Consider the following 27,582-nt stretch of genomic DNA (forward strand, 5'->3'; position numbering starts at 1 on the left):
AGCTGAAAACAGTAAGCAGGACATGAAGTACCAGCTGTGGCACATGGCTGCCATCCCAGTGTAAGAGAGCAAAGCCAAAATTAACTTGGAAAATAGGTTTGCTGACATAGTGCATTTGTAACTACTTCCACTGTTGTGTGTGAGTCATCATTACAAATATATGTGCACCCCTTTCTCCCCCTGCTCCCCCCCCCCAAACATGCACCTTTAATTTACAGGCTTGTCAATGATTAGGGATGAAGGATGTGAGATGAGCATGAAGGGGAGACAGCACAAAATGCTTTACAAGAGAGCAAGAGCTATGCTCCTTAAAAATCCAGAGCCTAGTTTGAAAGATGAGGGCAGATCCTTCAAACAGGTTGTTCCTAGCCTCCCTTTAGAGCCTGGCAGCAACTTACACCATTCTTATCTAGGTTAACAAATTTGCTCATAAGACTTCATGTAAAGTTGTGAGAAGGAAAGAACTGCAGAAAGGATTACTGCCTTTCTAAGCAAAAGAATTTCAAGTGCCAGGATTCATTTTATAGAGGAGCTTGACATACAGTGCTTGTGCCAAATTAGCACCTCCAGGTGTTTTGAATCCAGAAGTCCAAGCAGGCAAACCCGAACATTGTTAGTTGTGCTATAAGCATATAAGAGCAAGTTCTGTAGTTCTGTATGGGAGCTTATACATCATTCTTAGCTGAAGGTCAGGGTAATTTGTATCACACTTTAAGCTCAGGCTGCTCTCCAATAGGAGCCAGGATGCAAGCTGTCATTCTCACTAAGCTGATTTACTGGGGAGTGGTTACTGAAAAGGGGGGCACAGGGGATGCAGCTCCACCCTCCGATCCTCACATGCTCCTCTAGATCTCTAACCCTATGGTCAGGCTGTTCAGAGATCCAGCTGGTCAAATGTAGCCAAAGGATCAGATCCCTATGAGTTCCCTGCATGCTGTCTGTGCAGCTCCTTGAACGAGGAGCTAAATGATCAATATGTCTAATGCCCTCAGAACATAACATTCTCAAGCTGCTGTTGTAATACACGTGTGACACATCCTCAAGAATGCAGCTGCAGTGAGAACAGCTAAACAGGCAAAGCTTGGATTGTAGGATTTAGCAGCAGTACTTATGCTGAAGCATCTTCTGTGTCCTAAATCAGATTCTGCCAGATCAGTGCTGGGGATTTTTCAAGACACAGCCACCCAACACAAAATTACAGTGCTGGTGCCTGCATTGTGACTGAGGGATGGCTCTGTATTTTTAAGAGCATAAAATAAAGCATTGAGTGAGATGAGCTTTTGTCCAGTCCTGTAACTTCACTCTGGCACCTGCATTAATGCCTCCTATCAGTAAACACAAAATCCACAACAATTTCAAGAGTATAAGAACTTTCAAAAGTAGATGAGCTAAAACGGGACCCAATTTCATCCTCTCATCAGGCAAACGACAAAGGTTGTACTAAAGACAGCAGATTTGAAGCGGGTTCTCTCCAGAACTGGCTCTGCTGGATGAGTGTAAAGTCATGAAGAAAGGGAATAATGAAACTCAGAGAGCTCCCAGTGCCACTGCTTGTGCTGAAGTTGGGTCTGTGAAGGTGGTCTTGCAGCACCTTTGGGCAGCACCCAGGTGAAATGAAAAACAAACCCACCATTCTCCTAAAGGCTGTTGTGGTTTCTGTCTACCTGAAGGATGTATAGTCCTAGCTGACTTCTCCAGTTCCCACTGAACAGCAAGGATATTTGTGGTGGGTCTTCCATTGATAAGTGTGGAAATATCAGAGTCTCCTTCTTGACTGAAACATCACATTTTGTAATTGTGGCTCTGACCGTCCCGGGAATGATAACAAAAACCTCACAGTCATTGCAGGTAAAATTGTTTGCTTGCTGCTCTACTGTCTGGCAGAGGGCTGCTTCTTCAGATCCAGCCATATCAATGACCTCTACAGATGTGTCTCTCTTCTTGATATTAAGCAGAGACCTAGGAGGCATGTAGGTGTGAGCAAAGAGTAGAGTATAGTGTCTTGGATGGTTTGAGGACTCTGGAGAATGCACGAGTTGCTCCAGGTGAAATAAACATGGTATCAGTCCTCCCTGGTGTAAGCACCCAAACAGCAAAGCCCCTAGAACGTTGAAAACAACAATGACATGTTTCCACTTCACAGCTCTGTTCTGTGATGTGCTGAACAAGACCAACGGCAAGATGAGAGGAATGAGAAAGCGAGGTTCCTGGTGGCTGAATAGGGAGAGAAACGCCAAAGGAACGAAATAAAACAGCAGTAATGTTGGGTTGCCCTCAGAAGGCACCAAAAGCCCAGGTGACCCCTGGCAATGGGATCTGGCCCATATTAAATGCTGGATATATTTCTTTAGCGTTTTAAACCCGGCACCAATGGCCAGAACATGCAAGATCCCAAAGAGCATTACTCCATTGACCGCAAAATGCGTGACTCGTGGGTGACTTCCATGCAGAGCAAGATTGTAAGGATTAAGATTATAGCTGATAAAATTGAAAGGGGTTACTATAGTTTTTTCACTTAACTGACCTAGCACATCAAACAGGCTGCCCTTGCTAATGCTGGAGAGATCGTCGAAGCCCACGGAAGCAAAATACAAGGTGTCGGCTGTGATAAAAACAACGGCAGTGAAACACGCACATAGGACAAGCTTCAAAAAGTGGTTTATGACAGTTTTAATGCTCTTTTGAGAGTCAACAATTAAACCTGCCCAGTAAAGAAGGGGCATTAGAGCAAATGCCAGAAAGGTTGGCCTGTTGAAAAACCCAGCAGTCGTTACAACACCTATAAGAGGGCTGCTTGTAGGCGCCGCTAGGGTGCCATCGGACTTCCTTGAGGAAACCAATAGCATCAGAACGGCAAAGAGAAGTCCTTCAAGTGTGTTGGTAAAGGTTCTTGTATAAAACACCAGAGTGACGTACGATCCAGCCAGAAGGAGCAGCGCTTTCCATGGATCCGCTTCCCAGGAAGGCGCTAAGCGATAAGCACTGTAGTCAAGTAGGAAAGAAGAGACTGTAAAGAGAAGGCGAGGTGATACCAGAAGGGTGTAGCTGTTGATGCAACTTGAACACAAGTCCAGCTGCTGCAAAGACTTGATCACCCAGTAGGTAACTCCAGATGTCATTAATGGGAAGACAGCTGTTCTGCAAGGAGAGGTGGAAAGGAATTCCCAAGGATAATAGACCTGCAGATTTAAAATATCTCCTATAAAGGAAGAAAAAAATATACACACATAATGTATTTTGTTAGGGATACATGTTAGTGTAAGAGGCATGAAGATGCAAGAGCAATCCCTAAACCTTTGAGGCTGGTGCCGACCTTTTTAGGAGTGCACTATTATTATTTTTTAACAAAATGTCAAAAGGAAAACTGAACCAAAAAGCAAGCAAACGAAACCCACACCGAACAGAAAGCCCAACTCTGACAGGGGTGCGTGGTTCCAGGCACCACTGCTGTGGAGAGCACAGCAGAAAACAACCACCGTGACCTGCCGACCCGCACCTGCCCCGCTTGCAAGAGGCGCTAAGGACAGGGGCGGTAAGGGCAGGGGCTCAGGGCGCACGCTGCTGGGGTGGCGCAGGGCGCACGCTGCTGGGGTCGCGTTCCTGCGGGGACAGCCGCCCGGCGCCCACCGCGCAGGCGGTGCGGGACAGATAGGCGCCTACACGGTGCGGGGCGTTATCCCCGCGGATCCCGCGCTGCTGCAAGGGAAAGCGCACCCGCAGTGCCTCTCCGCGCCGGGCGGGCGGGAGCGGCGGGACTGCCCCGGCACCTTCGCCCGCCTCAAGGCGCGCTCCCGCCGCTCCTCCTCTGAAGGGTCGTGGTCGCGATCCTGTGCCCCTCCACGTCGGGTCGCCTCAGCCCCGCCCTTCCCGACAGCGCCCAGCATCTTACCTGCCATAACCTCGGGCGACTGGAAGAATTCGTCGGGGTGGAGGTAGCCGGCCTGCGGCAGCAGGCACCAGCCCGCCCGCAGTGCGGCCAGCAGCGCCCACAGCCCCTTGGCCCACATGCTGATGCCAGCGCCTGCACCGGCTCGCGCCGGCACGGGCTGCCGCCCGCACCACACCGCCAGGGGGCGCGCTCCCGCCGGCCGTGGAGCCGCAGCAGGAGCCGGGTGCGCATGCGCACCGCCCTTCGCGCCGCGGCAGTGACTGCGGCTGCCAGTCCCACGCTGCCTGGCCCCGCCGCCCGGGGCAGCGCTCGACAGCTGAGGTGTACCTTAAACGCCCATTATCTCCTAACTGCCTAAAAAAAACCCCAAGAGATAAGGAAACAATAGCAACCGCCCGGTCGACAGCTGTGGGCTGGGGGCAGGGGCACTGCTGCTGCAGACACAGCCAAACCTGAAGCGAAGGAGCAGGAGGCCACCTTGGGTCTGTCGCCCTCCTCAGCCCAGCTGGCAGGGAGGCACGTGGGGGGCAGAGAAGCGAGGGGCACAGGAGAATGCCCGGGGATGAGAGTAAAGGAGTAGTCTAGCCCTCAGGCTGAAGTCCGCATAAATTGTAATGACTTCTCATGTTTATTTGTTATTGTCACTTATTTACATCATCTAGTTTTACCATTTGTTTTATTATTATGCAGAATGCCTTTTCATCCCAGGATCAGGAGGCAGAAGCTGTGGGCAGGAGGACACTGCCTGCCAGCAGCACAGCAACGTTTGCTGTTATTGCAGCTATGGGTGAAAATAAAAGCCGTGCTACAAGCCAGTAGATACAGAAACAGTTACAAAGAAGTGAACCAATTTGTTTCACTAACAGCAAATCCCAAGTTTCACGCACAGGCACTCAAAACAACCCCACCTTCAAGGAGGACAGCCACACGTTTCTGATGGACATTGCACCACATCACAGACTCCAGGGCAGATGACATCTCTCTCAATCAGTGAGAGTACTGGTTGTGGAAAGTCAACAAGCTTGGCAGATGCACAAATCTGGCTTTGTTCTTGCCTCTGCCAACAGGTATTTCCCCTCCAAGTCTCTCCCTGGCCTTCTTTCTCATTCAGTGACTTTGGGGATTCTCCCTACTTTCTTCTACTGGAAGGTGGAGGATCTTGCCCATGGCAGAAGGTCTGTTCTGGACTGCAGGTTGTCTCTCTGTCCCCAGTCTGTCCACACTCTGCACACTTACCTCTTCTGGCAACAAAGCTCCTCAGAAACTGATCCCTTCAGCAGGACTAACGTGGGATAAGCAGGGATGTAGGAGTCTGAACCAGCCAGGAAGCCAGAGAGGGTTCACTACACAAGTTTTGATACTGCCTTTCAAGATGCAGAAATTCTTTTACAGGTCAGAAAACCAGTAATCCAAGAGCACCTGGGAATCCTCCAGCCCAGGGTGTTTCAACATCAGCAACAATGGCAAAAATGCTCCAATTTTGGACTGGTCTGGTAAACCATAGTGATGTGTACTGCTAGCTTCTGCCCCAAGTTCCACTGGGGCAGCCTCCTGCCCCACCCCGCTCCCCTGACAAGCAGGTGCTGTCAGCACTTGCCCTGCAAAGAGGCAGGAGACAGTCAAATGTTAGCACAGCACATTAACCAAACAGCAGCTTATCTGAAGAAAAAGGTGGAAGGGCAGAGCTGTCCTGGAATTTGCCATTTGGACCATGCTAGTCCAAGCCTTGTATCTGAGACAAAATGAGAAGGGGCACAGCAGTAGTCAGGAGCAGGTATTGTCTTATCCTGTTACCTGCACTAGAGCACTGTGGTGTTTGCATCCCTTCAAGGGACTCAATATATTCACTCCCCAGCCATTCTGCATATGTCCTCCTCTCTCCTACTGGCACAATCTCAACAGCAGAATCCTTAAAGATCAGGTTTTTTCCTTGAAAAGCTGATGAATCAAACATTTTGAATCCATTTCCATTGCTGCTGTTTCCAAAGTAGTCCTGAGAACAAGGCAAGATTGTCAGTGTTTTGCACAATTAAATACCACATTACTCTTGTAGATTAAAAATTCATGCACAGGAGTAGAATCTCCACATTTGCTTGTAGAGGCTCTAGCAGACACAGAATTCTGCCACTGGCAATGACAACAGCAGCATTTGTGATTGTTTTTTTTGGGTCACTGTCTGGAAAAAGCTGCCAGTCCCATGACGCAGGGGAACAGAATACAGCAGTATGATCCCCTTGTCTTCATCCTTGGTCTGTTAGACCCTGCATAACTGCCCCCCAGAACAAACTGATTATGAATACCTGGGCTTTGTCCAGTAGTCCATACAGAGCAAAAACATTGGTATCTGGGTGAACCATAACAGCCTGAGCTGGCACCCGAGCCAGGTGACACTCTGCAAACTGGGTGACTTCAGCACGGGCACCGTTTGGACACAGTAACTGGAAATCACTGGAATTCAGGTCTCGGGCCCAGCTGTCAGGATTTTTACCTGACAATAAAACACAAATGGTCTGTTGTCAGTCACTGAATGCTTTAGAGCAAAGTGCTCAAGAATAACTGAATTATAATAAAGAGATATGTAAGTACCATCTGTGTTCTCAAAGACTGTCGAGTGCTTGACAAAGGCCACATCTCCAGAGCCCTCTGCCAGGCACCTTTAGGAAATGAGAGAGAGAAAGTCAATTCAAATCATCTCTGGGTATGTTTAGCATTCAATCCTGCAAACAAAGGCACTGCACAACTGAAGCATCTTGGAAGGGGAAATACCCAGCACTTTTGCAAGGTATTCAAAACCACTGGGAATTCAGAATGTTAAGACAACAGGATTGTTTTGTTGTTAAAAATAATGAGAGACAGAAAAAGACCAGTATTAAATGAACAGAGAGACAAAACATGTGATACCCAGTGAACTATCTACTAACAGCAGCTTTTGCTCCTTTTTAAACCACTTACAAAGTTGCTTAAGACATTCTGAATAAAATCCTTTGAGTGCATAGCCAGAGAGTTCAAGCTGTGCATATGTACACACACACACTACCCTTTCCCCCACTTTTCTTTACAAGTTAGAGTGCCCTTGGTGCTTATCCAGGCACTGTGCTCTTACAGCCCTGCACACTGAAGGCATCTATTTAATCTAACTGCACTTAGATTAAGCAAACAAAGTTCAGTTTCCCCTAATTTTCTGAAGCAGAAGTAGCCCACCCAACATGCCAAGGGCATCCTGAAATTTCCTCCTCTCCTGCAGGTGTGGCATTCCATTCCCTAAGGCTTCAGGACCAAAGTGCAGACCAGCAGCAGGCCTTTAGTTTATTCTACAGACATTTTCAAGATGAGTTTCCTGAAACGAGATGGTAGGAAGCTGTAACTGTGCGTGCTTCCTGTAGTACAAATGTGAGGGAAAGTGAATGGGATAGAATAGAATAAACCAGGCTGGAAGAGACCTTCAAGATCATGGCATCCAACCTGTCATCCACCACCACCTAATCAACTAAACCAACTGATTATTGCTGAGAGTTACCAAGAGCACATGTATTTCTCATGTACCTGGTTTCGCATGAGTGCTTATAATCAAAGGTCTCGCCACCCTGTTGCTGACAGTGTCACACAGGTAACCAAGGGCTCAGTAGCTGTTTGTTCACTGCATCCCCACTGCATCAGAAAAGGCTGCTCCCAACAGGTTTTTCAGTACTCTGCAGAGTTTAATTTTCCCCAAGTTTGTGAATTTTACAATGTCAGTGATCTCTCACACCTGCAGCTAGGTTAGTCTGAAGATATCCAGAGCTAAAGAAACCTGAAAATCTGAGGCTGCATTTTAAAGTCATGTCAGTCACCTTCCACAACTTGCTCTTCTTTCAGAGAGGCTCACCTAAGCTTCACAGCCAGATCCATCCCTATCTTGCAGAAGATTGTTACCCTCCACTTTTCACCTAAATGCTGACCTATCTTCACATACAGCCACCAACGAGTAAGGCATGCCCTCCCTAGCCTGTCCTGCTCAGCACGGACTCACAGCAGCTAAGTACTGGCTACTGTTTGCTTGCTTCCCTGCTAAAGCTCCCAGCTGTTCAGAGTGGCAGACTGCCTGTCAGGCTGGATTACAGCAAGCCTGGAAACCTCACTAGGTAGATGCCCATTGCTCTGCAAACAGAAGCAGGGATTTGGCTCGTTGTCCTCTGGTTGGCTGTGAGCCAGCAGGCTGGCAAAAGGCTTTGCCATGATTTAATGTAATACCTTAGGACATACCTGGACTGCTGAAGAAATCTGGGGACACAATGTCACACTTGATAGCACATGCCACCCAACTCGAGCAACCAGAACTGCTTTCTGCTGACTGGGATGGAACACAGCTCTTCCTTGCCTTTTGACAAGCTGACAGACTAACACCCATAGGTATTATTTACCTGAAGGCTCCATTGTAGCTGTAGTAACGTTCTTGGCTACTTGCACTGCATTTGTGGTTTCCACTATCATCCCCAATACACAGCTGACAGAGTTTTGGTGGGGAGTTGCCCTGCTGAGCTCCAGGTATGCAACTGGCAGAGAAAAACTCACTCACAGCTGGGAAAAGACAGACAAGCCAATATAATGACAGCAAAGCACAAGCTCTTCACAAGAAAGCTAGTTACACTGTCATGAAGTTCTAACCACTGAGGTTTCAGAAGAGCACTAGAAGTGCAAGTTACAGCTGCTTACTGAAATGTACAAATCACAACCTTTAAAGTACTTTCAAAGCACCATCTAGCTGATTATGCAATGAAAAACCAAGGAGTCTCCTGGGAAATAGGAGATTTGAGTCTGATATCCTGTGCTCATAGATCCTTTACTCATTGTGCTACATTGCTCCATTACTATTCACAGCTTGAAAATAAATGCAGTGAAGTTCAGGGCAGGGATCCATTCATTGCCAGGGACATCCCACCACCCAGAGAGCCATGTGTCTGTACAGACAATGTGTGTTTCTGTGACTAGCCAATTACTGAGATCTTACTTGAGTCAGTATCCTCAAGGAAGAGCTGAGACAGGTGTGAAAGCAGGATTTTCAAGGCCATATGATAAGCTTAAAGTCAATTAATTACAGAAAGCAATGGGTTCTTCAAATGCATTTCTGAGAACTGGAATCAACGTCTGCACTTTGACAGGCAGAAGACCAGGGCTGCCACTGAAATGGTTCTGGACAGGCTGGAGAAACAGGCTGACAGGTGAGTCAAAGCTCAATAAAGATGAATGCAGAATCTTGCTTTTAGGGTGGGTTAAGACCATGACAGGCTGGGGACTGGCACAGTGAAGAGCAGCCCTGTGAAGAGGGGACCTGGGGAACTTGGACAAATTGACTGTGAGTTGTCAGTGTGCTCTTGTGCCTTTGAAGGCTAATGGGCACATTGGTTTATGTCAGTGGAGCAGTCTCCTCTGACATCTGTACCAAATTTTGAGCCCCCAATGTTAAAAAGACATTGATGTTCTAGAGCAAGTATGGTGGAAGAATACCAGGATGCCAGAGGGTGTAAACACAAAACATACTGGTCTGAGAGCTGCGTTTCGTCAGCCTGGAGATAAGACAACTAACAGTGTATAGCTGTCCTCATTTATACAGCGAGCTGTTATCGCAAGAAGACAGATTCAGATCCTTCTCAGAGATGCAGAGTGAAAGGATAAGAGGCAACAGACTGAAGTTACAAGACGGAGAATTTTGATTAGATATAAGAAAAAAAATTCTTTATGCAAGGGATGGTCAAACGCCAGGACAGAAGCCCAGCAGGGTTGTGTGTAACGTCCGTCCATGCCTGCACAGGGCCCTGGGTAATCCATTCTAACTGGCCCTGCTTTGAGCAATTGTTTGGACTAGATCCCTTCCAAAGATCCTTTCCAACCTAAATTAACCAGTGATTTTATGATGAAGGAAAGAATACTTCTGTGGTAGATGTAACATCCTCAGTATGACCTCTCCATCAGTCTACTCTGGTGGCAAACTTCAAAGTTTCAAACCACTACATTAAAAACACAACAGCCCTTCACAAACAGACAAACTTAACAGAGAGCTATCAAATGGCAAAGTCACTTCTCTGATCAGAGGTTATAGTTAGACTGTTAGTGTATTCTTGACAGTTGCCTTACCTTGAGGAATATCACAGTCTCTGGTCTTAATAACACCCCTCTTAATGAGCAAGCCAATGGGGATGTTCCATCCAGCAGTTCTGCCCAGCCCTGTGTGGCAGGACTTCTTCCCTTGCAGGTCATTGATGGTGAAAGCATTGGATGGATTTCGTTTCACCACCACCACAGCGTAGTATGCGTTGCTGCTGTCGTCCGCTTGCAGAAAGAAAACAAATGCATTACAGCTTCCCTTCAGCATTCTGCTGCTTAGTGACCATCCACAGAGCCACCGGGCTTCTCTCGTGCCAACAGCAGCTGCAGCAACCATCTTGTGGTTATTCTTCACAACACTGCATTCCCTTATCACAGAACCACAGAATGTTAGGGGCTGGAAGGGACCTCAAGAGATCATCCAGTCCAGCCCCCTGCCAGAGCAGGATCACCTAGAGCAGATCATACTGAAACATGTCCCTCCAGAGAGGGAGGCTCCACAACCCCCCTGGGCAGCCTGTTCCAGTGCTCTGTCACCCTCACAGTGAAAAAGTTTTCCCTCATGTTTCCACGGAACTTCCTATGCCTCAACTTCCACCCATTGCCCCTTGTCCTGTTATTGGACATCACTGAGCTTCATCCTCTCAGCACTCACCCTTTACATCTTCACAAACATGAATGAGGTCACGCCTTAGCCTCCTCTTCTCCAAGCTAAAGAGCCCCAGCTTCCTCAAGTCTCTCCTCATAATGCAGATGTTTCATTCCCTTAATTATCTTTGGGGCTCTGTAATGGACTCTTTCAAGCAGTTCCCTGAGGTCCTTCTTGACCTGAGGGGCCCAGAACTGGACACAATATTCCAGATGCAGCCTCACCAGGGCAGAGTAGAGGGGAAGGAGAACACCTCCCAGCCTACTAATCACAGCCCTTTTCTAATACACCCCAGAGTGGCACTGGCCTTCTTGGCCACAGGAGCACCAGTCTGTGTACTGGTACTGCTGTGCACTTGAGCTGAGCCATCTAGAGATGAGCCTGAAAGTGCTCTTGTTAACACCAACTCCTGCAAAGATATCCCTCTGAAAAACAACATTTCGGTCAGTAGTAACTTGACAAAACTACTTCAAGGAGTTGTTTTGGTGGAAAAACTCAAACCTGGATTAAGGTTTCCACCAATTCTGCAGAACACTGAAGTTCTGCCTTAGTGACACAAGGTCCACAAGTCCTCTTCTCATGAGTGACTTTGAAGCAGCCACACTGCCTGGCAGAATTTGTTTCAGACTGGAGTACACTTGTCTGATTTCTGCAGTTTTGCTAAAGGTAAAAATATTTTGATTCTCTGAATACTTTCTTTTTCCCCTTTTTACCACTGTAAATGTTTTTTTTTTACAGAATTGAAAAGACAAATAAAGAGCTCAAGACTCAGAACTGCCAAAGACTCAACCTGGTCCTGCAGCAGGACAGATAAAAGTTGCCACGAGTTCACTGTCGGCACCCATCCCACACTTATTTCCTCCTCTGTCCATGACGTGAGGATGATAATTCTCCTTTCCTCTGAAAAGAGTTTACCCAGCAGGGCTAGGAAACAGCCACTGCACTTTCAGAGCTGTTGTCAAACAACCTGGAAAAAAAAAAAAGGTCTATATTTGTTTCCTGACCTTCTTACCAGAGTAACTTTCTCCAGCAGCGGGTACAAGGCCGTATGTCTTCCCAGCTGTGTAAATATCAGCTCCACCCAGGACCACAGCATGACTTTCCTTTTTCTGATAAAAGGAAAAGAAAATTTAGGATTCTTGTGAGGAAAAAAGACCAACCAACAACAACCAAACCAAACCACACACATAAAAACCCAACCCCCAAATGATGACATTTCGAGCGTGATGCCTGCTTCACCTCAAAGGGCAAGTCCGACAGCAAAAGCGCAATACGGAACCCTGCCTAATCCTCCCCAAACATCACCAGTGACAGGAGGAAAGACGTTGTCCCTCTAGCTCAAGCCTGTATGTGTGACAACTCCCTCACCACAGCTGAAGGTCATCATGATTCAGGCTCATCTGTACCACTGAGCTAGGGATGAACATGAAAGCCAGTATTCCTATTGGGCACCTAAGTGTGTGTATCTCTGCTCCCACCGCCCCAGCAAACAACAGCTTCTGGCAATTTGCTTTACTGCACAAGGATTGTGATAGCTTACCTGGATCAGCTCCATGCACTCTTCCTTTGTCTTGGCTGAAATGCACTGAATTGTTGGGCTCAAATTCTTTTGCTTAAAGGCAACAGCCATTTCCCCACACTTCCAAATCTCCTCAGTGGACACAACACACCAGTTCAGGCTTTCTGGCAATGCTGCACAAAATGGGAAAGTAAACACCAAGTTTGCTTTCCCTGCAACAGACAAGGAGGGATACACACTGCCCACTGTCACATAGCTACCATCTGTCTTACTAAAAATGCTTACTCTGGGGTTCCTCACCATCTCTCTAGCTCAGGCTGACACCTGATTAGCAGCCACAGAGCTCGCCAGATCAGTGGTATGGTATCACTGCAAATGCATCCATAGCAAAGGAACAAGAGCTCCTATAATTGCTGGCCATCCAGCACAGCCATAATGTGTCATCTGAGGGCAGCAAAACACCACTCTGAGCCCAGGCTTCCTCCTCCTGACAGTCACTGAGCAACATTCAAAAAGGTCTAGGAGGTGGCGGGCTCTGTCACAGCACAGAACACATCTGGGAGGTTCAGCTGCCATTAAGCTTCTTAAGGCAGAGGTTCTTACAATCTGTGTTCCACATCTAGTAATTTCTGCAGTGTTTCTCTAGTAGAAGACAGAGTTAATACTTCAATAAAGAGCACCTGAGAGTTTCTTCAGATTCCTGGAAGAAATTCCCTGCTAGAAACCAATTCATCCATCCTGCAGAGACTACCTGAGGATTTACACAGTGACACTTGACTGTGTAAGGTAAGAAATGCGAGTCCCAGGTAGCAGCTGCAGCAGCTTACCAGAGCAATGTCTCACGTACAGGAGGAGTGGTAGAAAATGCCTGCATCTTATTACACCAAGTGTGCCAACGTGCACAAGAAAGTATTCTGCAATGTGGTACTAGGTTTAGGTCAAAAAGTGACCTTCTCTATGCTGAAAGCTTGGACTGGCATCGTGCCATAGCCCTCCTAGAGTCAGGAGGAAATAAAGCAGAACAAAAGATGTTCTTTGTTGTCACCTACTTTCTTTCACAGTTAAGAGGAGGAATCTAGAGACTACTTACAGTTGGGGTCGCAGCTCAGGGCATGCACAGCACGGAAGTACTCCTCCCCCAGCCACGCCTGGTAATTCTGGGCCCCGATTTCAACAAGCTCTGTGGTGGAGTCTCTGAACAGGAGATTCTGGGCACCGTAGGCTGCAGAGTCAAACATCTGAAACTTGGTACCTACCCCATTAAACCTTTGCTGTAATGTCAATGAAAGAAAAGAAAAATGCCCCTGTCACACATCCCTCCAGCTGGGATGGGCGACAGCCTGCACAGCCTTCAGACCCCACGGAGCTGAAGGCACCCACACATCCAGTCTTCAGTCAGCTAAGTGAGTGGGAGAACTCCCATAAAATGCAACACAGAGATGAAAAAACAGTGTCCTACTTGTCCCTGGTTCAAGAGCTGGAAGACAAGAGCCCCGTCGGTGTCGGGCCGCACCAGCACGGCACGAGCCGGGACCCTGGCCAGGTGGCAGCTCCTCCACTCCGTCACAGCGGCTCTGGTGCCGTCACGGCACAGGAGCTCGAAGTCCTGGGAGCGAAGCCGCCGGGCCCACGAAGAAGGGCTTCTTCCTGGGATCAGACAGGACATGCTTATGGAACAGACATGCTGATGCTTCTGCCTCCATGTCTGCTCCAAGCATCACAGGCACAGGTGGATCAGAGCACACATCTGAGCGTCACTGAACTACTGGTGGCTGCACAACCTATCTCAGGCACCCACACAGTCCTGCAGTCTCCTATTTCTGATAAGGCAACCAACTGCTTCATACTTGCAAGACAATACTGAACTGTACTTGGGTCTGCAGCACCCCAAGTCAAGGATCACACACACACACCACCCCCCCTGTAAATTATGGTCATACAGGCCCATGACATGAAAAGCAAGGTTATGCTCAAGGTGCCAGGTAGGACAGGTTAACCTTCTGCTGCTGCTCTTGGCTAAAATCCCTGTATGAAATCCCTGTATGAAACAGTTCACAGATGTTTAAGCTCTTTCCTGAAGAAGCTTAAGATTCTACTTCTCATCTTAGCTGAAACTATCAAATATTTAAAGAAGAAAGACAAAAAAGCCACTGGACAGCTCTACCTGCTGCTGCACACAGCTGTGCACACATCTGGGTTTGCTGTCAATCACCCAATAGAATCACAGAATTCTTTTGGTTGGAAAAGACCTCTGAGATTGGGCCCAACCATCAAACCACATCCCAGAGTGCCATGTCCACGTGGTTTTCTGAACATCTCCAGGGATGGGGACTCCACCACCTCCCTGGGCAGCCTGTTCCAATGCCTGACCACTCCCAGGAAAGACATTTTTACTAACATCTAATCCAAAGCTCCCCTGGCACAACTCGAGGCCATTTCCTCTTGTCCTATCATTTGTTACTAGGGAAAAAAGACCACCCCCCATCTCACTCCAACCTCCTTTCAGGTAGCTGTAGAGAGCAATGAGGTTTCCCCTCGGTCTCCTCTTCTCCAGACTAAACAAGCCCAGTTCCCTCAACTGCTCCTCCTAAGACCTGTTCTCCAGGCCCTTCAGCAGCCTCACAGCCTTGTCTGGATGTGCTCCAGCAAGGCATGAGAAATTAGACATTTTTTGCTGATTTCACAATTCAAAATAAAGGAAACATTTGACATTCTACTGCCATTGCAGATACAGTACTTGAGATCTTGCAGGCACTACTCAACAAGCTTCTGGATGACTCACCATCTGTATTTTCAGGCACTGTGCTGTGCTTCACAAAAGCAACTTCTCCAGCACGTTCAGCCAAACACCTAAGAGACACAAATCCAGCACAAAGATGGGTTACAAAGCACAGCCCCCATGCACTGGACACTGCCAGCTGACAGCCAGAGGGCTGTGTGCTATGTTCCATCAGCCACAGACACTGACCTATTTCCTCCTGCTAGAGTTTTGCTCAAGGCAGAGACTAGTGGCTGTTAGAGCATGAAGTAAACTATCACTGTCATTTGGTGAGCATGGACAATGTGTTCAGTGCTGCCTGGGACAAACACCATGACCTTCTTTGTCCAGGAGAGATCTCTGTCTAAGGCAGTCACAGAATCCTCTGGGGATACACAGACAGGAGCAAGTATTTCACAGGAGCAAATTCTGCCCTTGCTCAGTCAGTGCTGTTACTCAGGGACTGGGAGCTGCAACCCAGCACACAGATGGGAGAAGGAAAATAAAGACTGGCGTGCAAAAAAGGAGAGCAAAGCAACTCAGTTGTTCAGTGCAGCTGAGGTGGGATGACTGAAATAGCTGAGCAGGGTGGCAATTCAGCCCTCAGACTCCAGAGGTCATCAGGTTTTACTGGGAAAGACACAGCCTGCTGAAATAAACACTCAGACTTGTGTCAACAGCTGCCAGACAGAGCAAACAGCTATGGGATGTCCCTGCCCAGCACAAGTGCTAAATAACCATTTTGGTTTTAACACCTGAAACAGTGGCTTTAGAACTACCTTTTTTTTTCCCCCCCAGTGTCTAGGTTTAAAGCATGGTTGTCCTAACACAACACCAGACTTTCTAACAACAAAGCTGAAGATCTCTGGCTTCAATTTCTGGACATGCTGACTGTGGATAGAACCTAGTGATAAGAAATGGAGAGAGCCATAACTCTTACCTGAAAGCCCCACTGTAGTCATAGTATTGCTCTTGGGAACTGCGCTCACACTTCTTCTGCCCATTCAAATCCCCTTTGCAGAGCTGACAGAGGGATTGGGGATAGTTGATGCCATTTGCTCCAGGAACACAGCTTGCACTGAAATAGTCACTCACAGCTAAATGTGAAAGGAGAACTTCTTAGCAATTTCTAAGCAAGATCCTTGCATCTCATTTTAACACATCTACACAGCACATGTCTAGAAGCATTTAGAATCATTTTGTTTTGAAAAGATGGTGTCCAAGCTTAAAAAAAAGCCTAACCAACTGCAGTCTTCATCAGACCTACATCAGCTTTATTCTATCTTACAAGGAAGGACCAAAACAGCAGTTAGAACCACATTTTTACTAATATCTGACCTAAACCTCCCCTGGCACAACTCGAGGCCATTTCATCTTGTCCTATCATTTGTTACTAGGGAAAAAAGACCACCCCCCATCTCACTCCAACCTCCTTTCAGGTAGACCCTGTCTACATGCAGGGTCCCAAGACCATATGGAAAGCCATTGCTGAAGAAAAGCTCTTTGCCCTATAACTCTTACACAGGATCACAGAATGCTAGGGGCTGGAAGGGACCTCCAGAGATCATCCAGTCCAACCCCAATGCCAAAGCAGGATCAGACAGGGCAGGCCACACAGGAATGCATTGAGGTGGGTGTTTTGAAAGCCTCCGGAGCAGGAGACTCTGCAGCCTCTCTGGGCAGCCTGTTCCAGTGCTCCAGCACCCTTATCATAATGAAGTGTCTCCTTGTGTTGAGGTGGAGCCTCCTGTGTTCCAGATTGTATCCACTGTTCCTCCTCCTATCACTGGGCACCACTGAGAAGAGCCTGGCCTCTTCACCTTGACACCCACCCCTGCGATATTTCTAGCCCTTGATAAGATTCCCTCTCAACCTTCCCTTCTTTTCTCTCTCTTACCTTTGGGGAGGTCACATCCCATTGCTGCCAGACGCCCACTGTCAATTAAATAACCCACTGGCACATCCCAGCCTGCAGTTTTGTTGATGCCTGTGTGACAGGAAGTGACATTCTTCAAGCTGTTGATGGTGATGCTGGAGTCCTTCCTCACCACAGCCACGGCATAATAGGAAATTCCAATCTCTGCAGCATGGGGAGAAAGAGAAGTCAGTATCCTCACAGCAGCACTGCAGTGAGACACACTGATTTGTGGCTCCCCTACCCACCAGCAGGCCACATTGTTCACATCCTTGGTGAGAGCCTGCTGATGGTGAGTGAATAGCCCTCAGTATCTTTTCAGTGTGAAGTGACTTAAAGGCCACCAGAAATCTGCTCTAACGTTGAGGGTCATGGGATGAAAAGCATCCAAAGTTTCCTTACAAGAAGGAATTTTCTCTGATTCTAACTAGCCAATATAATTAAGGATAAAACAATTACAATTATTCCCCAGTTTATGTGCTTACCAGTTTATGTGCACTTCAACACAGCACAGCAAATGGATGCCACTGGAGCATCACAGTTGATTTTGTTCTCTTTTACAGTTTGATACAACTCAAAGTCAGGACTTCAGGGTCAGAAAGGGCCATGAGGTCATTCAATCTGACTTTGTTCGGGTCAGAAATCACTAAATTTCATTCACTTCCCTCTGACTTGAGTTCAGAACCTGACTAATGAAGACAGGCAGCCTCTGGATCATGAAGCCCATGTGGTTTTGAGACACTGAAGCACAGTTCACGTATGCAGGGTCATGCTGTGGTTAATGGGAACTGTGTCTGTAGTTTTGGTGGGGTGTGTGCTGCTGTAGGTGGACTGAGCCTAACAGGCACTTCTGAGGATGCCTTGCCCAGATCACACTAAGACCCAGCAGCAAACTAAACCCAGCTCCATCTCACAACAGAGTGGTGGGACATCACTGCCTCCAGCCTGCTTCCATAACTGTTCCAATCCCTGGAATCTCAGAGTCTCTCAGAGTTATAGGGGATGTCTTTCAGCTCTGAACTAGACAAACATGGTGATCCTGAGCCCTTAGGCAGGATGACTGAATTACTCTCTGTCCTGAAAGACACTCAAAGCTTAAGGACACCCAGATAAAGAGCAGAATGTATCACTTCCTTCCTTCCAGTAGGCAATCCTATACACTGTTACAACAAAGAGCTAATGGTTCTAATTTATGGGATTGAGACAGAGGCCTCATAAGAATAGATGCTTTGCCATTCATTAATTGATCTGCAAAGCATGGAACAGAGAAGACACTAAGCAGTGAGACAGTAAACAAACAAACAACCCACCCCAACAAAGCCAAACAACCCAAAACCCAACAAACATTCTGTTACAGGCAGGAACACCCAAAAGGAAACCTGACCATTACCTAGTACTTAGAGTCTTCAAGAAAGGGAACCCAAAATAAAATGGAGAGAGCAAAAATGCACAAGAAAAACCTTGTATTAGGTGATCTAAAAGCTACTGAATGAGAGCATACCTTGATCATATACTTCTCCAACCACAGGTTTCAGACCATGCTCTTTGCCAGCCTGGTAAATCAAACGGCCATCCAGTGTCACTGCATCTGCCAAATCATCCTGTGCAGACACAAGGGCAGAGTACACATTGAAGCTTAATGATCAGTATCTCTGAACAGCCAGAGGCAGAGTGCCCAGGAATTTCAGAGAAGAGGCTCATCCATGTGTGTTCCTCCAAAGAGCTCTTTCCAGGGCACTTGACTTTCTGAAGAACAGTTACCAAGTGGGGCTTCAGAACTTCAAAACTGCCCTCCTTCAGGAATAATGCAGGAGACAGCCCTGGCCCACGATGGCTCCACTGGCCTTCACAGTCCAAAGACACCTTCATAGTCCAAAGACATCTTAGAAAAAGATCCTGCAGCTCTGTCATTGATCTTCAGGCCTGTCCATCTGAGTTCCATTCCTCTCTATAGCTACTGCCCCAAAGCTTGAAGATTTCAGTAAGTAAATAGATTTCTGAGATTGTACACAAACAGTCTGAAGGGACATCTTCTGGGCCTGCAAAATCTGAATGCCTCAGTGGGCTCAAAAAGCAGCCTTAGTCATATTGGTTTGCACCTCAGCAGACACACAGCCACACATCTGGGGAGAGGGGGAGCAGATGTCAGAGCATTTCAAAGGAGGAAAGCACCTAAAAAGACTGTCCAAGGTGAGGGAATAGAAATGTGAGGATTCACTGCTGGGAAGGTGTCCAACAACACATCTTTTGGACTGACTGTGACACCAAGCTGGCTGGAATCCTGCTGCAGGTGCAAGATTGCCCTGAAGAGCACAGGATTGCACTTCCCACAGCAGCAAGAACTGGCAGACTGCTGTCTGCACCCTGATCAACTGAACCTGGCTCTCACAGTGTACTGAACCTGGTGGAAGCCAGGAGATGGCATCTCACACAGCAATGAGACTGCTGACAAAATGTTCAGCAGCTTGGCAAGTTGCATTTCTAAGCCAACTCCAAGTTTCTTACCAGAGTTTGCTTAACCTCTGGCTTGGCACTGGAGTGGATAATTGAGCTCACCCATCTCATAGCAGTTTGCTGAGCACTGGTTGGGTTACACTGCCTGCTCTTCCACAGCCATTTCCTACAGGCTGAGCCACCTGGGAAGCTTGGCAGTTTTGTAAGGGATCACATGAGACCAGAGGTGATGCATGGATGCTGATACCTAAAGCAGATTTGAAGTTGCTGTGTAATTTGAAGTACTTTACTTATTTGGCCCAAGAGAGAAAAATGATATCCAATGATTAGCTGAAACAATAGATGCCCCAAGAGTTGCTTCTCATGACAGGGAGCTGAACAAAGCTTCAAGGGAACCCAGAGAGGAATCAGGCTTGTGACATATTTGCATCTTAAAAAACATGCACAAGCTTTCTGGAATAACCAGATCTGAGGTTCCAGTGGTGAGAGCCAGAGCACAGGATGATAGTTTAGAAACCAAACACAGCTGGGGGTTCAGAAAGGACACCTGACAGTGAAAGAAGGGGAGGCTGGAGTTAAAAGGACCTTACTCTCAGGGAGAACAAAATGAGCCTTTATGACTGGTGGTGGACAGGAAACAGAGCAGATAAAATGGGAAGGGCTGGACATGGAGAACAAGAACTGTACTATGTGGACATATTGCTACATGAGATAGCACTTTCTGATTTGAAAGCTGAGCCTTTGAGCTTTGCTTAGCAGAAGAACCTCCTGTCAACAGCTTGTGCACACATAATAGTGTATAAACCACACAACAAGACAGAAAAACTCATTGAATGGCTTAGGTTGGAAGGAACCTTAGAGACCATCTGGTCCCACCTCCCCACATGGGCAGGGACACCTCTCAACTAGACTCAACTGCTCAAGGCCTCATCCAAATTGTCTTTGAACAACCTCAGAGAGGCACCCACAACCTCCCTGGGCAACCTGTTTCAGTATAAGGGTGGTGAGACTCTGAAGAACTCCCTAAGCTCCAGTCTAACCCTGCTCTCCCTCAGCCTCAAATCATTTTCCCTTGTCCTGTCTCTAGACACCATCATGGAAAGTTCCTCTGCAGCCTTCCTGCAGGAGCTCTTCAGGTACTGGAAGGCAGCTCTAAGGTTGCCCCACAATCTTCTCTTCTCCAGGCTGAATAGCCCCAGTACCCTAAAGCCTATCCTTGTAGCAGAGGTATTCCAACCCTTGGATCATGTTTGTGGCTTCCTCTGGACTCGTGCCAACAGCTCTGTGTCCTCCTTGTAATGGGGACACCAAACTGGAGGCAGCATTGGAGGTGGGGTCTCAGCAGAGCAGAGTCAAAGGGCAGAATCCCCTCTCTTGCCCTGCTGGGCTGCATGAGGGCACTGCTGGCTTATGGGGAGCTGCTCATCAACCAACACTCCCAAGACTCTTTCTTCAGAGCTACTCTCAAACCACACTGCACCCAGCCTGTTTTTGTGCCTGGGGTTGGCCTGACCCAGGCACAGGACCCTGCACTTTGTTGAACCTCATGTGTCTGGCATGGGCCCACTTCACATGCCTGTCAAGATCCTTCTGGAGGGCATCCCCGCCCTCGAGGGAGTCCAGTGCACCACACAGCTTGGTGTGGTATTTAATGTGAAGCAATCTGCAGGCTATAGACCTCCCTTTTAAGAGCATACAGGCACTGCTGAGGGGAGAAATCAGCAACAGGCTGGGTGGCTTCTTTATTCCATTTTCCTAGCAAGCATTTGCCAACAGATTTAGAGCAGCTCAGGATTTTTCCATGTTTGATGGGGGTTTTGTGGAAGCCTATGTGCAGATGGTAATACCTTGTTAATTATTTTCAGAGGGATTTAATTTCTGTGTGTCACAGCACTTGAGAATTACCTACAGAGGTGTTCAAAGACCTGCTGAAGAATAGCTCTAGGTCACATTAAATATTGTCAGGCTCCCTAGTTTAATATTTAAACATTTCTCAATTTTTAAATACCTTCAAAGAAAAGAAGCTTTTCCTTTATCCATCTGCTAGCACACTCACAGAACTAAGTCCAAGTTACACAGTGTTATAAACCAGCAGATCTCTGCTTCCTTAGGCATTGCATCCCTCTCCCTTTTTGGGCTCAAAGGGCAGAGTTCAGTGCAGATGTGGACTTGGGGGTGCCACACAGACCTGCACAGGCTAGGCCAGCTTAAACATCTAGTAGATTATTAGCACAAGGAAAAACGAGGTCTCAAGGACAGAGCCTTGTCTTGCAGCGGAGATTCATTCAGTCAGGAAGCTGCTCGCTGGTGCTACCTGCCTGCAGGTCTCTGAGTTCAGCTAATCAAGTTCTGTAGGAGTCCCAGGCTTTAGGTAGGTGCCTGCTGCTTGCAGTGCCTTACAAATGCAGCTCTGTGTGCAGGCTGTTCAGAAACACTCAGCAGCCCTTTTAACGACCTGCTCTGCAGAGGCTAACAGCTCCCTCTGTAGGGTGCAGCCATCAGCCAAGTGGTTTTAGGAAGACCTGACACTAGAAATGATTTCCTGTCTAAGCCAAGGCAAGATGCATGTATGTACTGGTATCTGCTCCTAACATTCCTCAGTGCAGCCTTGACTCCCTTGCTGAAGAGCAGTGTTTATCAAGAGGCAATGCAGCAGTTTCAGCAGACAACTCTCCAGCTTCTCTTGACAAAAAAAATCACAAGATGCCAATTTCTGACACCTGTTCCTTTTTTCTGGCCACACAATCACCTTCCTCACCTCCCTTCAACTGCTCCACCAGGCCTCATTTCCTGTCCTTGACAGGCTGCATCCCCTCCCCTGATTTTTGGGCATGTCTGCCAAGGACACAGAAATAATATTTACGCGGAGAGCCGTCCATCCTCCCCTGCCCCCACACACTCTGCCACTGAAGACAACAATGATTACCTGCCTCCACATTTCCTCTGGTCTGTTGCCTCCCACCACCTCTCCTCGCAGAGAGGGGGAAATTTTCCATGGGTAATTTTGCAAAGCCAAATGTTTACAGTGGTTAAAGCCTGCCCAAGAGCCAGGAGCACTCTCTGGGCAGCTGAATTAAGAGAGCTGGGCCTGCCTGACCTTTGCTCACCCTGCTTGCTGCTCTGTCTGGCTCCTGCACTCCCGTTCTGGGAGATGTGATTTGGCTTCACACTCATCTCATCTGTATATACAGCAATTTCCACCACAGGACACTGAATTGGAAGTTTGATCCAGGGTTTATTAAAATGCAATCTACTTAGAGGCTCAGCAGCAGAGTTTTAACTGCTGTCTGCATCTTACAGCTCCATCCCTTCTTAAATATCTGCTAAACAAACCTGACACAATTCCCAAATCCAGGACTAGCATTTGGAAGGACACATTTAAGACTTCTGCTGCATTCCTAATGACAGGCCAGATGTGAGCAGCCAAACAGATGACACAGGGTCCTTCTGATGTTCAGGTTCATATCTGCACCTTTAGGTCTTATCAAAAGCATACAGGCTTTAATTTTTCAGACCTGAATGCCAGGAAGCATGTGGACAGCTGCCAGGATCATCAGACTCTCACTGCAGAGCGTGGGCATCACCACTGCATCATTATGATCAGGCACAGGGGGAAATTACATCCATGACACTGCTGTCACTCACAACTCACCTTGATCATCTGGGTACAGTTAGCAGGTGACCCTCCCTTTGTGCACACCAGAGGGGGAAGGATGCCAGCCCCATCAAAGGCCTCACTCATGTCACTACACTTGGAAAATTCCTGCTCAGAGACAGTGCACCATCGGACACGTTCCAGGCTGAGTGCTGCAAACAACACCGAGAGAAAACATTACACAACACATCAGGGCCTTTGTAACAGACCTCCTTATTTACACATTCTCAAAGACTCAACCTTCCATTCCATTCCTCTCCCCAAACCACAAAGGAATCAAGCCTCATTCAACAGTGATTCTTTACAGATGCTTCCCACTTGCATTCAGACAAGACCAACACCCAAGATTCTGGGGCTGGCAACAGGATCCATGCAAACCTCATTAAGTTCAACAAGGCTGAGTGCAAGATCCTGCACTTGGGTCAGGGCAATCCCAAGCACAGATACAGTCTAGGTATCTAGGAGATTGAGAGCATCCCTGCAGAGGACCACCTGGGGGTTGTGGTGGACAAAAAACTGAACATAAGCCAGCAAGGTGCACTCCTAGCCCCAAATGCCCTTCTCATCCTGAGCTGCATCAAAAGAAGTGTGGCCAGCAGGATGAGTGAGATAACTCTCCCCCTCAACTCTGCCCTCATGAGACCACATCTGGAGTACTGTGTCTAATTCTGAGACACAGATCTGCTGGAGGGGGTCCAGAGAAGGGCTATGAAGATCATCTGGGGGCTGGAGCTCCTCCCCTCTGAGGACAAGCTGAGAGAGCTGGGGTGTTCAGCCTGGAAGAGGTTCCAGGGAGACCTTATAGTAACCTTCTAGTAGTTACAGAGGGCCTAGAGAAAAACTGGGAAGGGACTTTTATTAATGAGATAGGATAAGGGGTAATGATTTTGAAGTGAAAGAGGGTCAGATTAGACATATGGGAGAAATTCTTCAGGAGAAGGGTGGTGAGACACTGGAAGAGGGTGCCCTGAGAAGTTCAGGATGCCCCCTCTCTAGAAACATTCAAAGCCAGGTTGGATGGGGCTTTGAGCAACCTGGTCTAGCAGAAGGCATCCCTGCCCATGACAGGGGGACAGGAATGAGGTTATCAATAATGTTGCTTCCAACCCAGACCATTCTATGCTTATTTAAAACGATAGGCTGCAAAGAGGTGGTACAAAGAGAACTCTGTCTCAGGCATTCCCAGTTAGTACCTGGAGTCCTGCCTCAGCTCTTTTTGATCTGAAGGAAAAAACAATCTTTGGTGGTCAGGAGCCTTGCCACTAGGCTTGTTATGAAAACCAGAAAAGTAAGCCTGCCCCTTCAAAACACTCTTTCATAAGAGGCCATTTCCAGTCAGGAAAAGAGGAGGGTGGGTCCATGCATGAAAAGACTCAAGTTTAGCAGAGGAGATTCCATTGATCAGTGAAGAAAGGTGTCTTTCAGCAGGCTCAACTGCTCCTAAGCACCAAAGCTACAAACAGTTGCTTCGGTAAGGCAATGTCACCATGAGCAAATGGTGCAGCTGTACACACAGTGCCCATGCAAGCACGGCTTAGGCTGATAAACCAGCACAGACAATTTTTGTAAGCAGAGGGCACCACAACTCCACTGCTTTTCTACAATTTAAATGTTGAAGTTGTGAGACTTCTGCAAGTTACTTCTCCTGTAGCTTTCTAAAAACTCTAACTGGCTCTTTACTTGCCCACCTCTGTCACGCAGCAGAGACCACATCTGACCTGGCAAGGTCAAATGACTCCACTGGTGCTCAAGAGGAGCCAGGCACCGCATTTTCTGACTCAGTGACTGCAGACTAAACAGGACTGGTGATACCACACTGCTTGTTTTGAACCCAAAAATGAATCAGAGGCTTGGGTTTGTTGTTTCACTGCAACTCAGAGCCAACTCTTACTGCTGTCAACAAACATGAAGTCAGACATGGAAAGCTCACAGGAAGTTTTCACAGCAGCGTGTGGTAGCAGAGGGAGAAACAACTGCCCATATCTCAGATACAATTCTGAACATCAAGATGGTTAGAAGCACAACAGGGCCATGGTAAAAAGGCACTTCATGGAAGCTTAACCTTTACCTCATTTACCTTGGTGAAATTTTCACCATTGATTTACTGGGGCAAGAGGAAGAATCAAGGTTTTAACTGATAAAGGGGCTTGAGTTTTAAATCTGGTAAACACAAGCAAGTGGAAATAAACTGGGGTGTCAGCAGCACAGTATGCATGGCTAAGTATCATTCTTCAGCCTCAGCATTCTGATTATCAATCTAAAGGCACAGGAAAAAACTATGCATGAGCTGTATGAAGAAATCATTAGCCATATACACCTGAAACAAAGCTCATTTGGCTCTGCACTTCAGCCAGAATGGTGGCACAGCATGGATCTCTTGGATTTTTTTTTCCTCACTCTTCTGAAAGTGTCAATTAATTTGTTCCTTCCCAAACTGAACTGTGTTACAGGAGGAGGAAAAAAGGAAAGCCAGATCCTGAACAATTTCCCATTTCCTTCCTTACAATTAACCCATCTGAAGGGGGCTTGAGCACACACAAGGTCTGTAGTTAGATTGTCTTCCTAATGCTAGCCAAGTACACCTTAAGCAGCAGGTTAGTCTCTGAACCCAGGTTTATTTACAATTTTCTTGCTTCTACCTGGCAACTTTCATCTGAAATCAGGTCCCAAGCACACATCCAGCTTCCTCACTGGCATATGTGCAACTCACTCCCCTGCTGCAAGCAGCAGTACCACACCATGCAACAAACACCTGAGCGAATGGCTGTCAGTACTCTCTCAGGGGTTCTCAATAGGAATGATGGAAGAAAAATAAAGACAGACTGGGTTAATTTCTTTCTGGAGAGCTGTGCAATGCTTCAGCAACATCATCCACACCTCTGGTGAAATTCAAAGCATTTGCCCTTCGGGAGGGACAAGAGAAAGACATGTGGCACGGAGCATGATAAATGGAGTAAGGCAAGTATTTCTCTTTTGACAAAGAAAGGGTCAGAGAACTGCTCACACTTGTGAGGAACAAGACAGCACTGGACCAAAAGCAGATTCAGTGCTGAGCAAAGACAAAGCTGACACCAATGAAAAAAGACATACAAGGTGTTCAATACAGCTTTTTCTTTCTACTCCTCCTCTAGGTTTTTGCAGTCCTTTCTCTTTTCCTTGCCATATGAGATTGGTTCTGAAATAGTTTTAGCTTCCCTCTGTTCTCCCATATCACATGGAAGTCAACCTCAAAGACACCACACCACAGCAAAAGTTTTTGGAGGGCACTTACCAACATGAACGAAGAGAAGACAGAAGACATTTCTGGAGCTCTTCATGGTGAAAGTGTTGGGATTTGTGCTTTTCTGGCCTTCAGAATCCCCAGGGACCAGGTTTGCTGCAAATGTGCTCTCCTCAGCCTGCTCTTCAGTGAAGATCAGCAGTATTCAATTGCAGGTGCACTTTGTTCAACGCTTTTGCTTGCTTACCTTGGCACACATCACCTCACAATGACTAGGAGGTAAAAAAAAACAAGCCTACCTCCCTTCACACTGCCTCTCCACTTGCAAAAAAAAAGAAAAAAAGAGCAGGCTAGGAAATTGCAAAACATCTGAGGCTCCAATGAGGCTGTCACTGCTGCAGCACCACCTAAAGCCTTAAACAAACAGCTGCCCACAGACTGCACGGGGTAAAGGCAGGGCAGCGCAAGGAAATCCTCGTTTTCAGTATGAGTTCTGTCTATTCCCTGTGTGTTGGGGCTGAGGAAGCAAAGGTAGATTCAAGGCAAGCACTTTTATCTGACAGAGCTGATGGCCACTTTGCTTTTTTTTTATACCACATTCTCAGCACTGTTATGAATTCCATAAAGCCAGAACAAGACACCCGGGTGAAGCCTGTACACTCTACAGGTGGTACAGTTCAGGCAACATGCAGCTCTACTTAACAAGTGCTGTGACATAGCTGAAGTAGTTTGAGTCTGTTCATTTTAAGGTTTTAGAGAAGGCCCAGGCAGGCTTTTCTCTCCCAGAAACAGTGAAAACTGAGAGCTGCTGTGTCTTCCAGAGCAGCCTTCACAGAGCAGCCCTTATTTGTGCTGCCCTTTTCTTCAGTTCTCATTAGTTGATGAACTGCAGCTGCCTATAGCAGTTTGTTTAGATAAAAGCCATTTAGTGGTGCTTTGCTCTGCTGCCTGCCACTGCTCAGCTCAGCACCCAGCTACCAGGACAAGGATGGTTGTGCATCACCATAAATGCCCAGGCACATGTCTGAACCATCCTTTACTGAGAGCATGCACAAACAACACAACTGCATGCACCCTTCAGACAGTCTGTGCATCCAGGAGTGTTGCCTGGATGCCTTCAGGAGTCAGTTACTTAGCTACCTGACAGCAATTCGGCCAGGCTGCTAGCTTTAACATCTACTAGCACCTGTAAGATGGCAGCTGAGTTTAAGTCAAATAATTGCTATTTCCAGTTTAGAAGTTAGAAAATAAAAGAAAGGACAAAAAAAAAAAAGGGGGAACTAATGACCCCTCCAGACACTCACACAACACTTTATGGCTGAACTCTGATTCTTGGCTGCCTACACCATCTGGAATTAGTTGTCCCTTTGATATCTAAACTGCCAAAACCAGCCTGGCACCGCTGGATTCCTTCCAAATTTCTGGAGGAATCCATTATTGAG

General features: G+C 47.3%; 2 protein-coding genes across 3 annotated transcripts; both read right to left on the bottom strand.

The window, feature by feature from the left end:
- Positions 1-193: 193 nt before the first annotated feature.
- Positions 194-4,028, bottom strand: PIGZ (phosphatidylinositol glycan anchor biosynthesis class Z). The gene is made up of 2 exons (XM_068145582.1): positions 3,890-4,028; positions 194-3,199 (listed from the first exon to the last, which is right to left on the bottom strand). Exons 1-2 carry the CDS (start codon positions 4,005-4,007, stop codon positions 1,638-1,640), a joined length of 1,680 nt encoding a protein of 559 aa, XP_068001683.1. The 5' UTR covers positions 4,008-4,028; the 3' UTR covers positions 194-1,637.
- Positions 4,029-4,494: 466 nt separating this feature from the next.
- Positions 4,495-26,473, bottom strand: MELTF (melanotransferrin). Of its 2 annotated transcripts, XM_068145585.1 has the most exons (16): positions 26,192-26,473; positions 22,918-23,072; positions 18,313-18,412; positions 16,794-16,976; positions 15,837-15,993; positions 14,921-14,988; positions 13,598-13,785; positions 13,229-13,409; positions 12,160-12,311; positions 11,632-11,728; positions 10,001-10,195; positions 8,290-8,446; positions 6,476-6,543; positions 6,190-6,377; positions 5,684-5,882; positions 4,495-4,670 (listed from the first exon to the last, which is right to left on the bottom strand). In XM_068145585.1, the coding sequence occupies exons 1-16, from the start codon at positions 26,235-26,237 to the stop codon at positions 4,600-4,602; spliced, it is 2,205 nt and encodes a 734-aa protein (XP_068001686.1). In that variant the 5' UTR covers positions 26,238-26,473; the 3' UTR covers positions 4,495-4,599. The 2 variants fall into 2 exon arrangements, with proteins under 2 accessions (XP_068001686.1, XP_068001685.1); XM_068145584.1 differs by lacking the exon at positions 4,495-4,670 and having other exon boundaries at positions 4,689-5,882.
- Positions 26,474-27,582: the final 1,109 nt, after the last annotated feature.

Source organism: Melanerpes formicivorus, unplaced genomic scaffold (assembly GCF_026170545.1).
Source record: "Melanerpes formicivorus ecotype bairdi unplaced genomic scaffold, bMelFor1.0.p_v2 SCAF_12, whole genome shotgun sequence".
NCBI classification, from domain to species: Eukaryota; Metazoa; Chordata; class Aves; order Piciformes; family Picidae; genus Melanerpes; species Melanerpes formicivorus.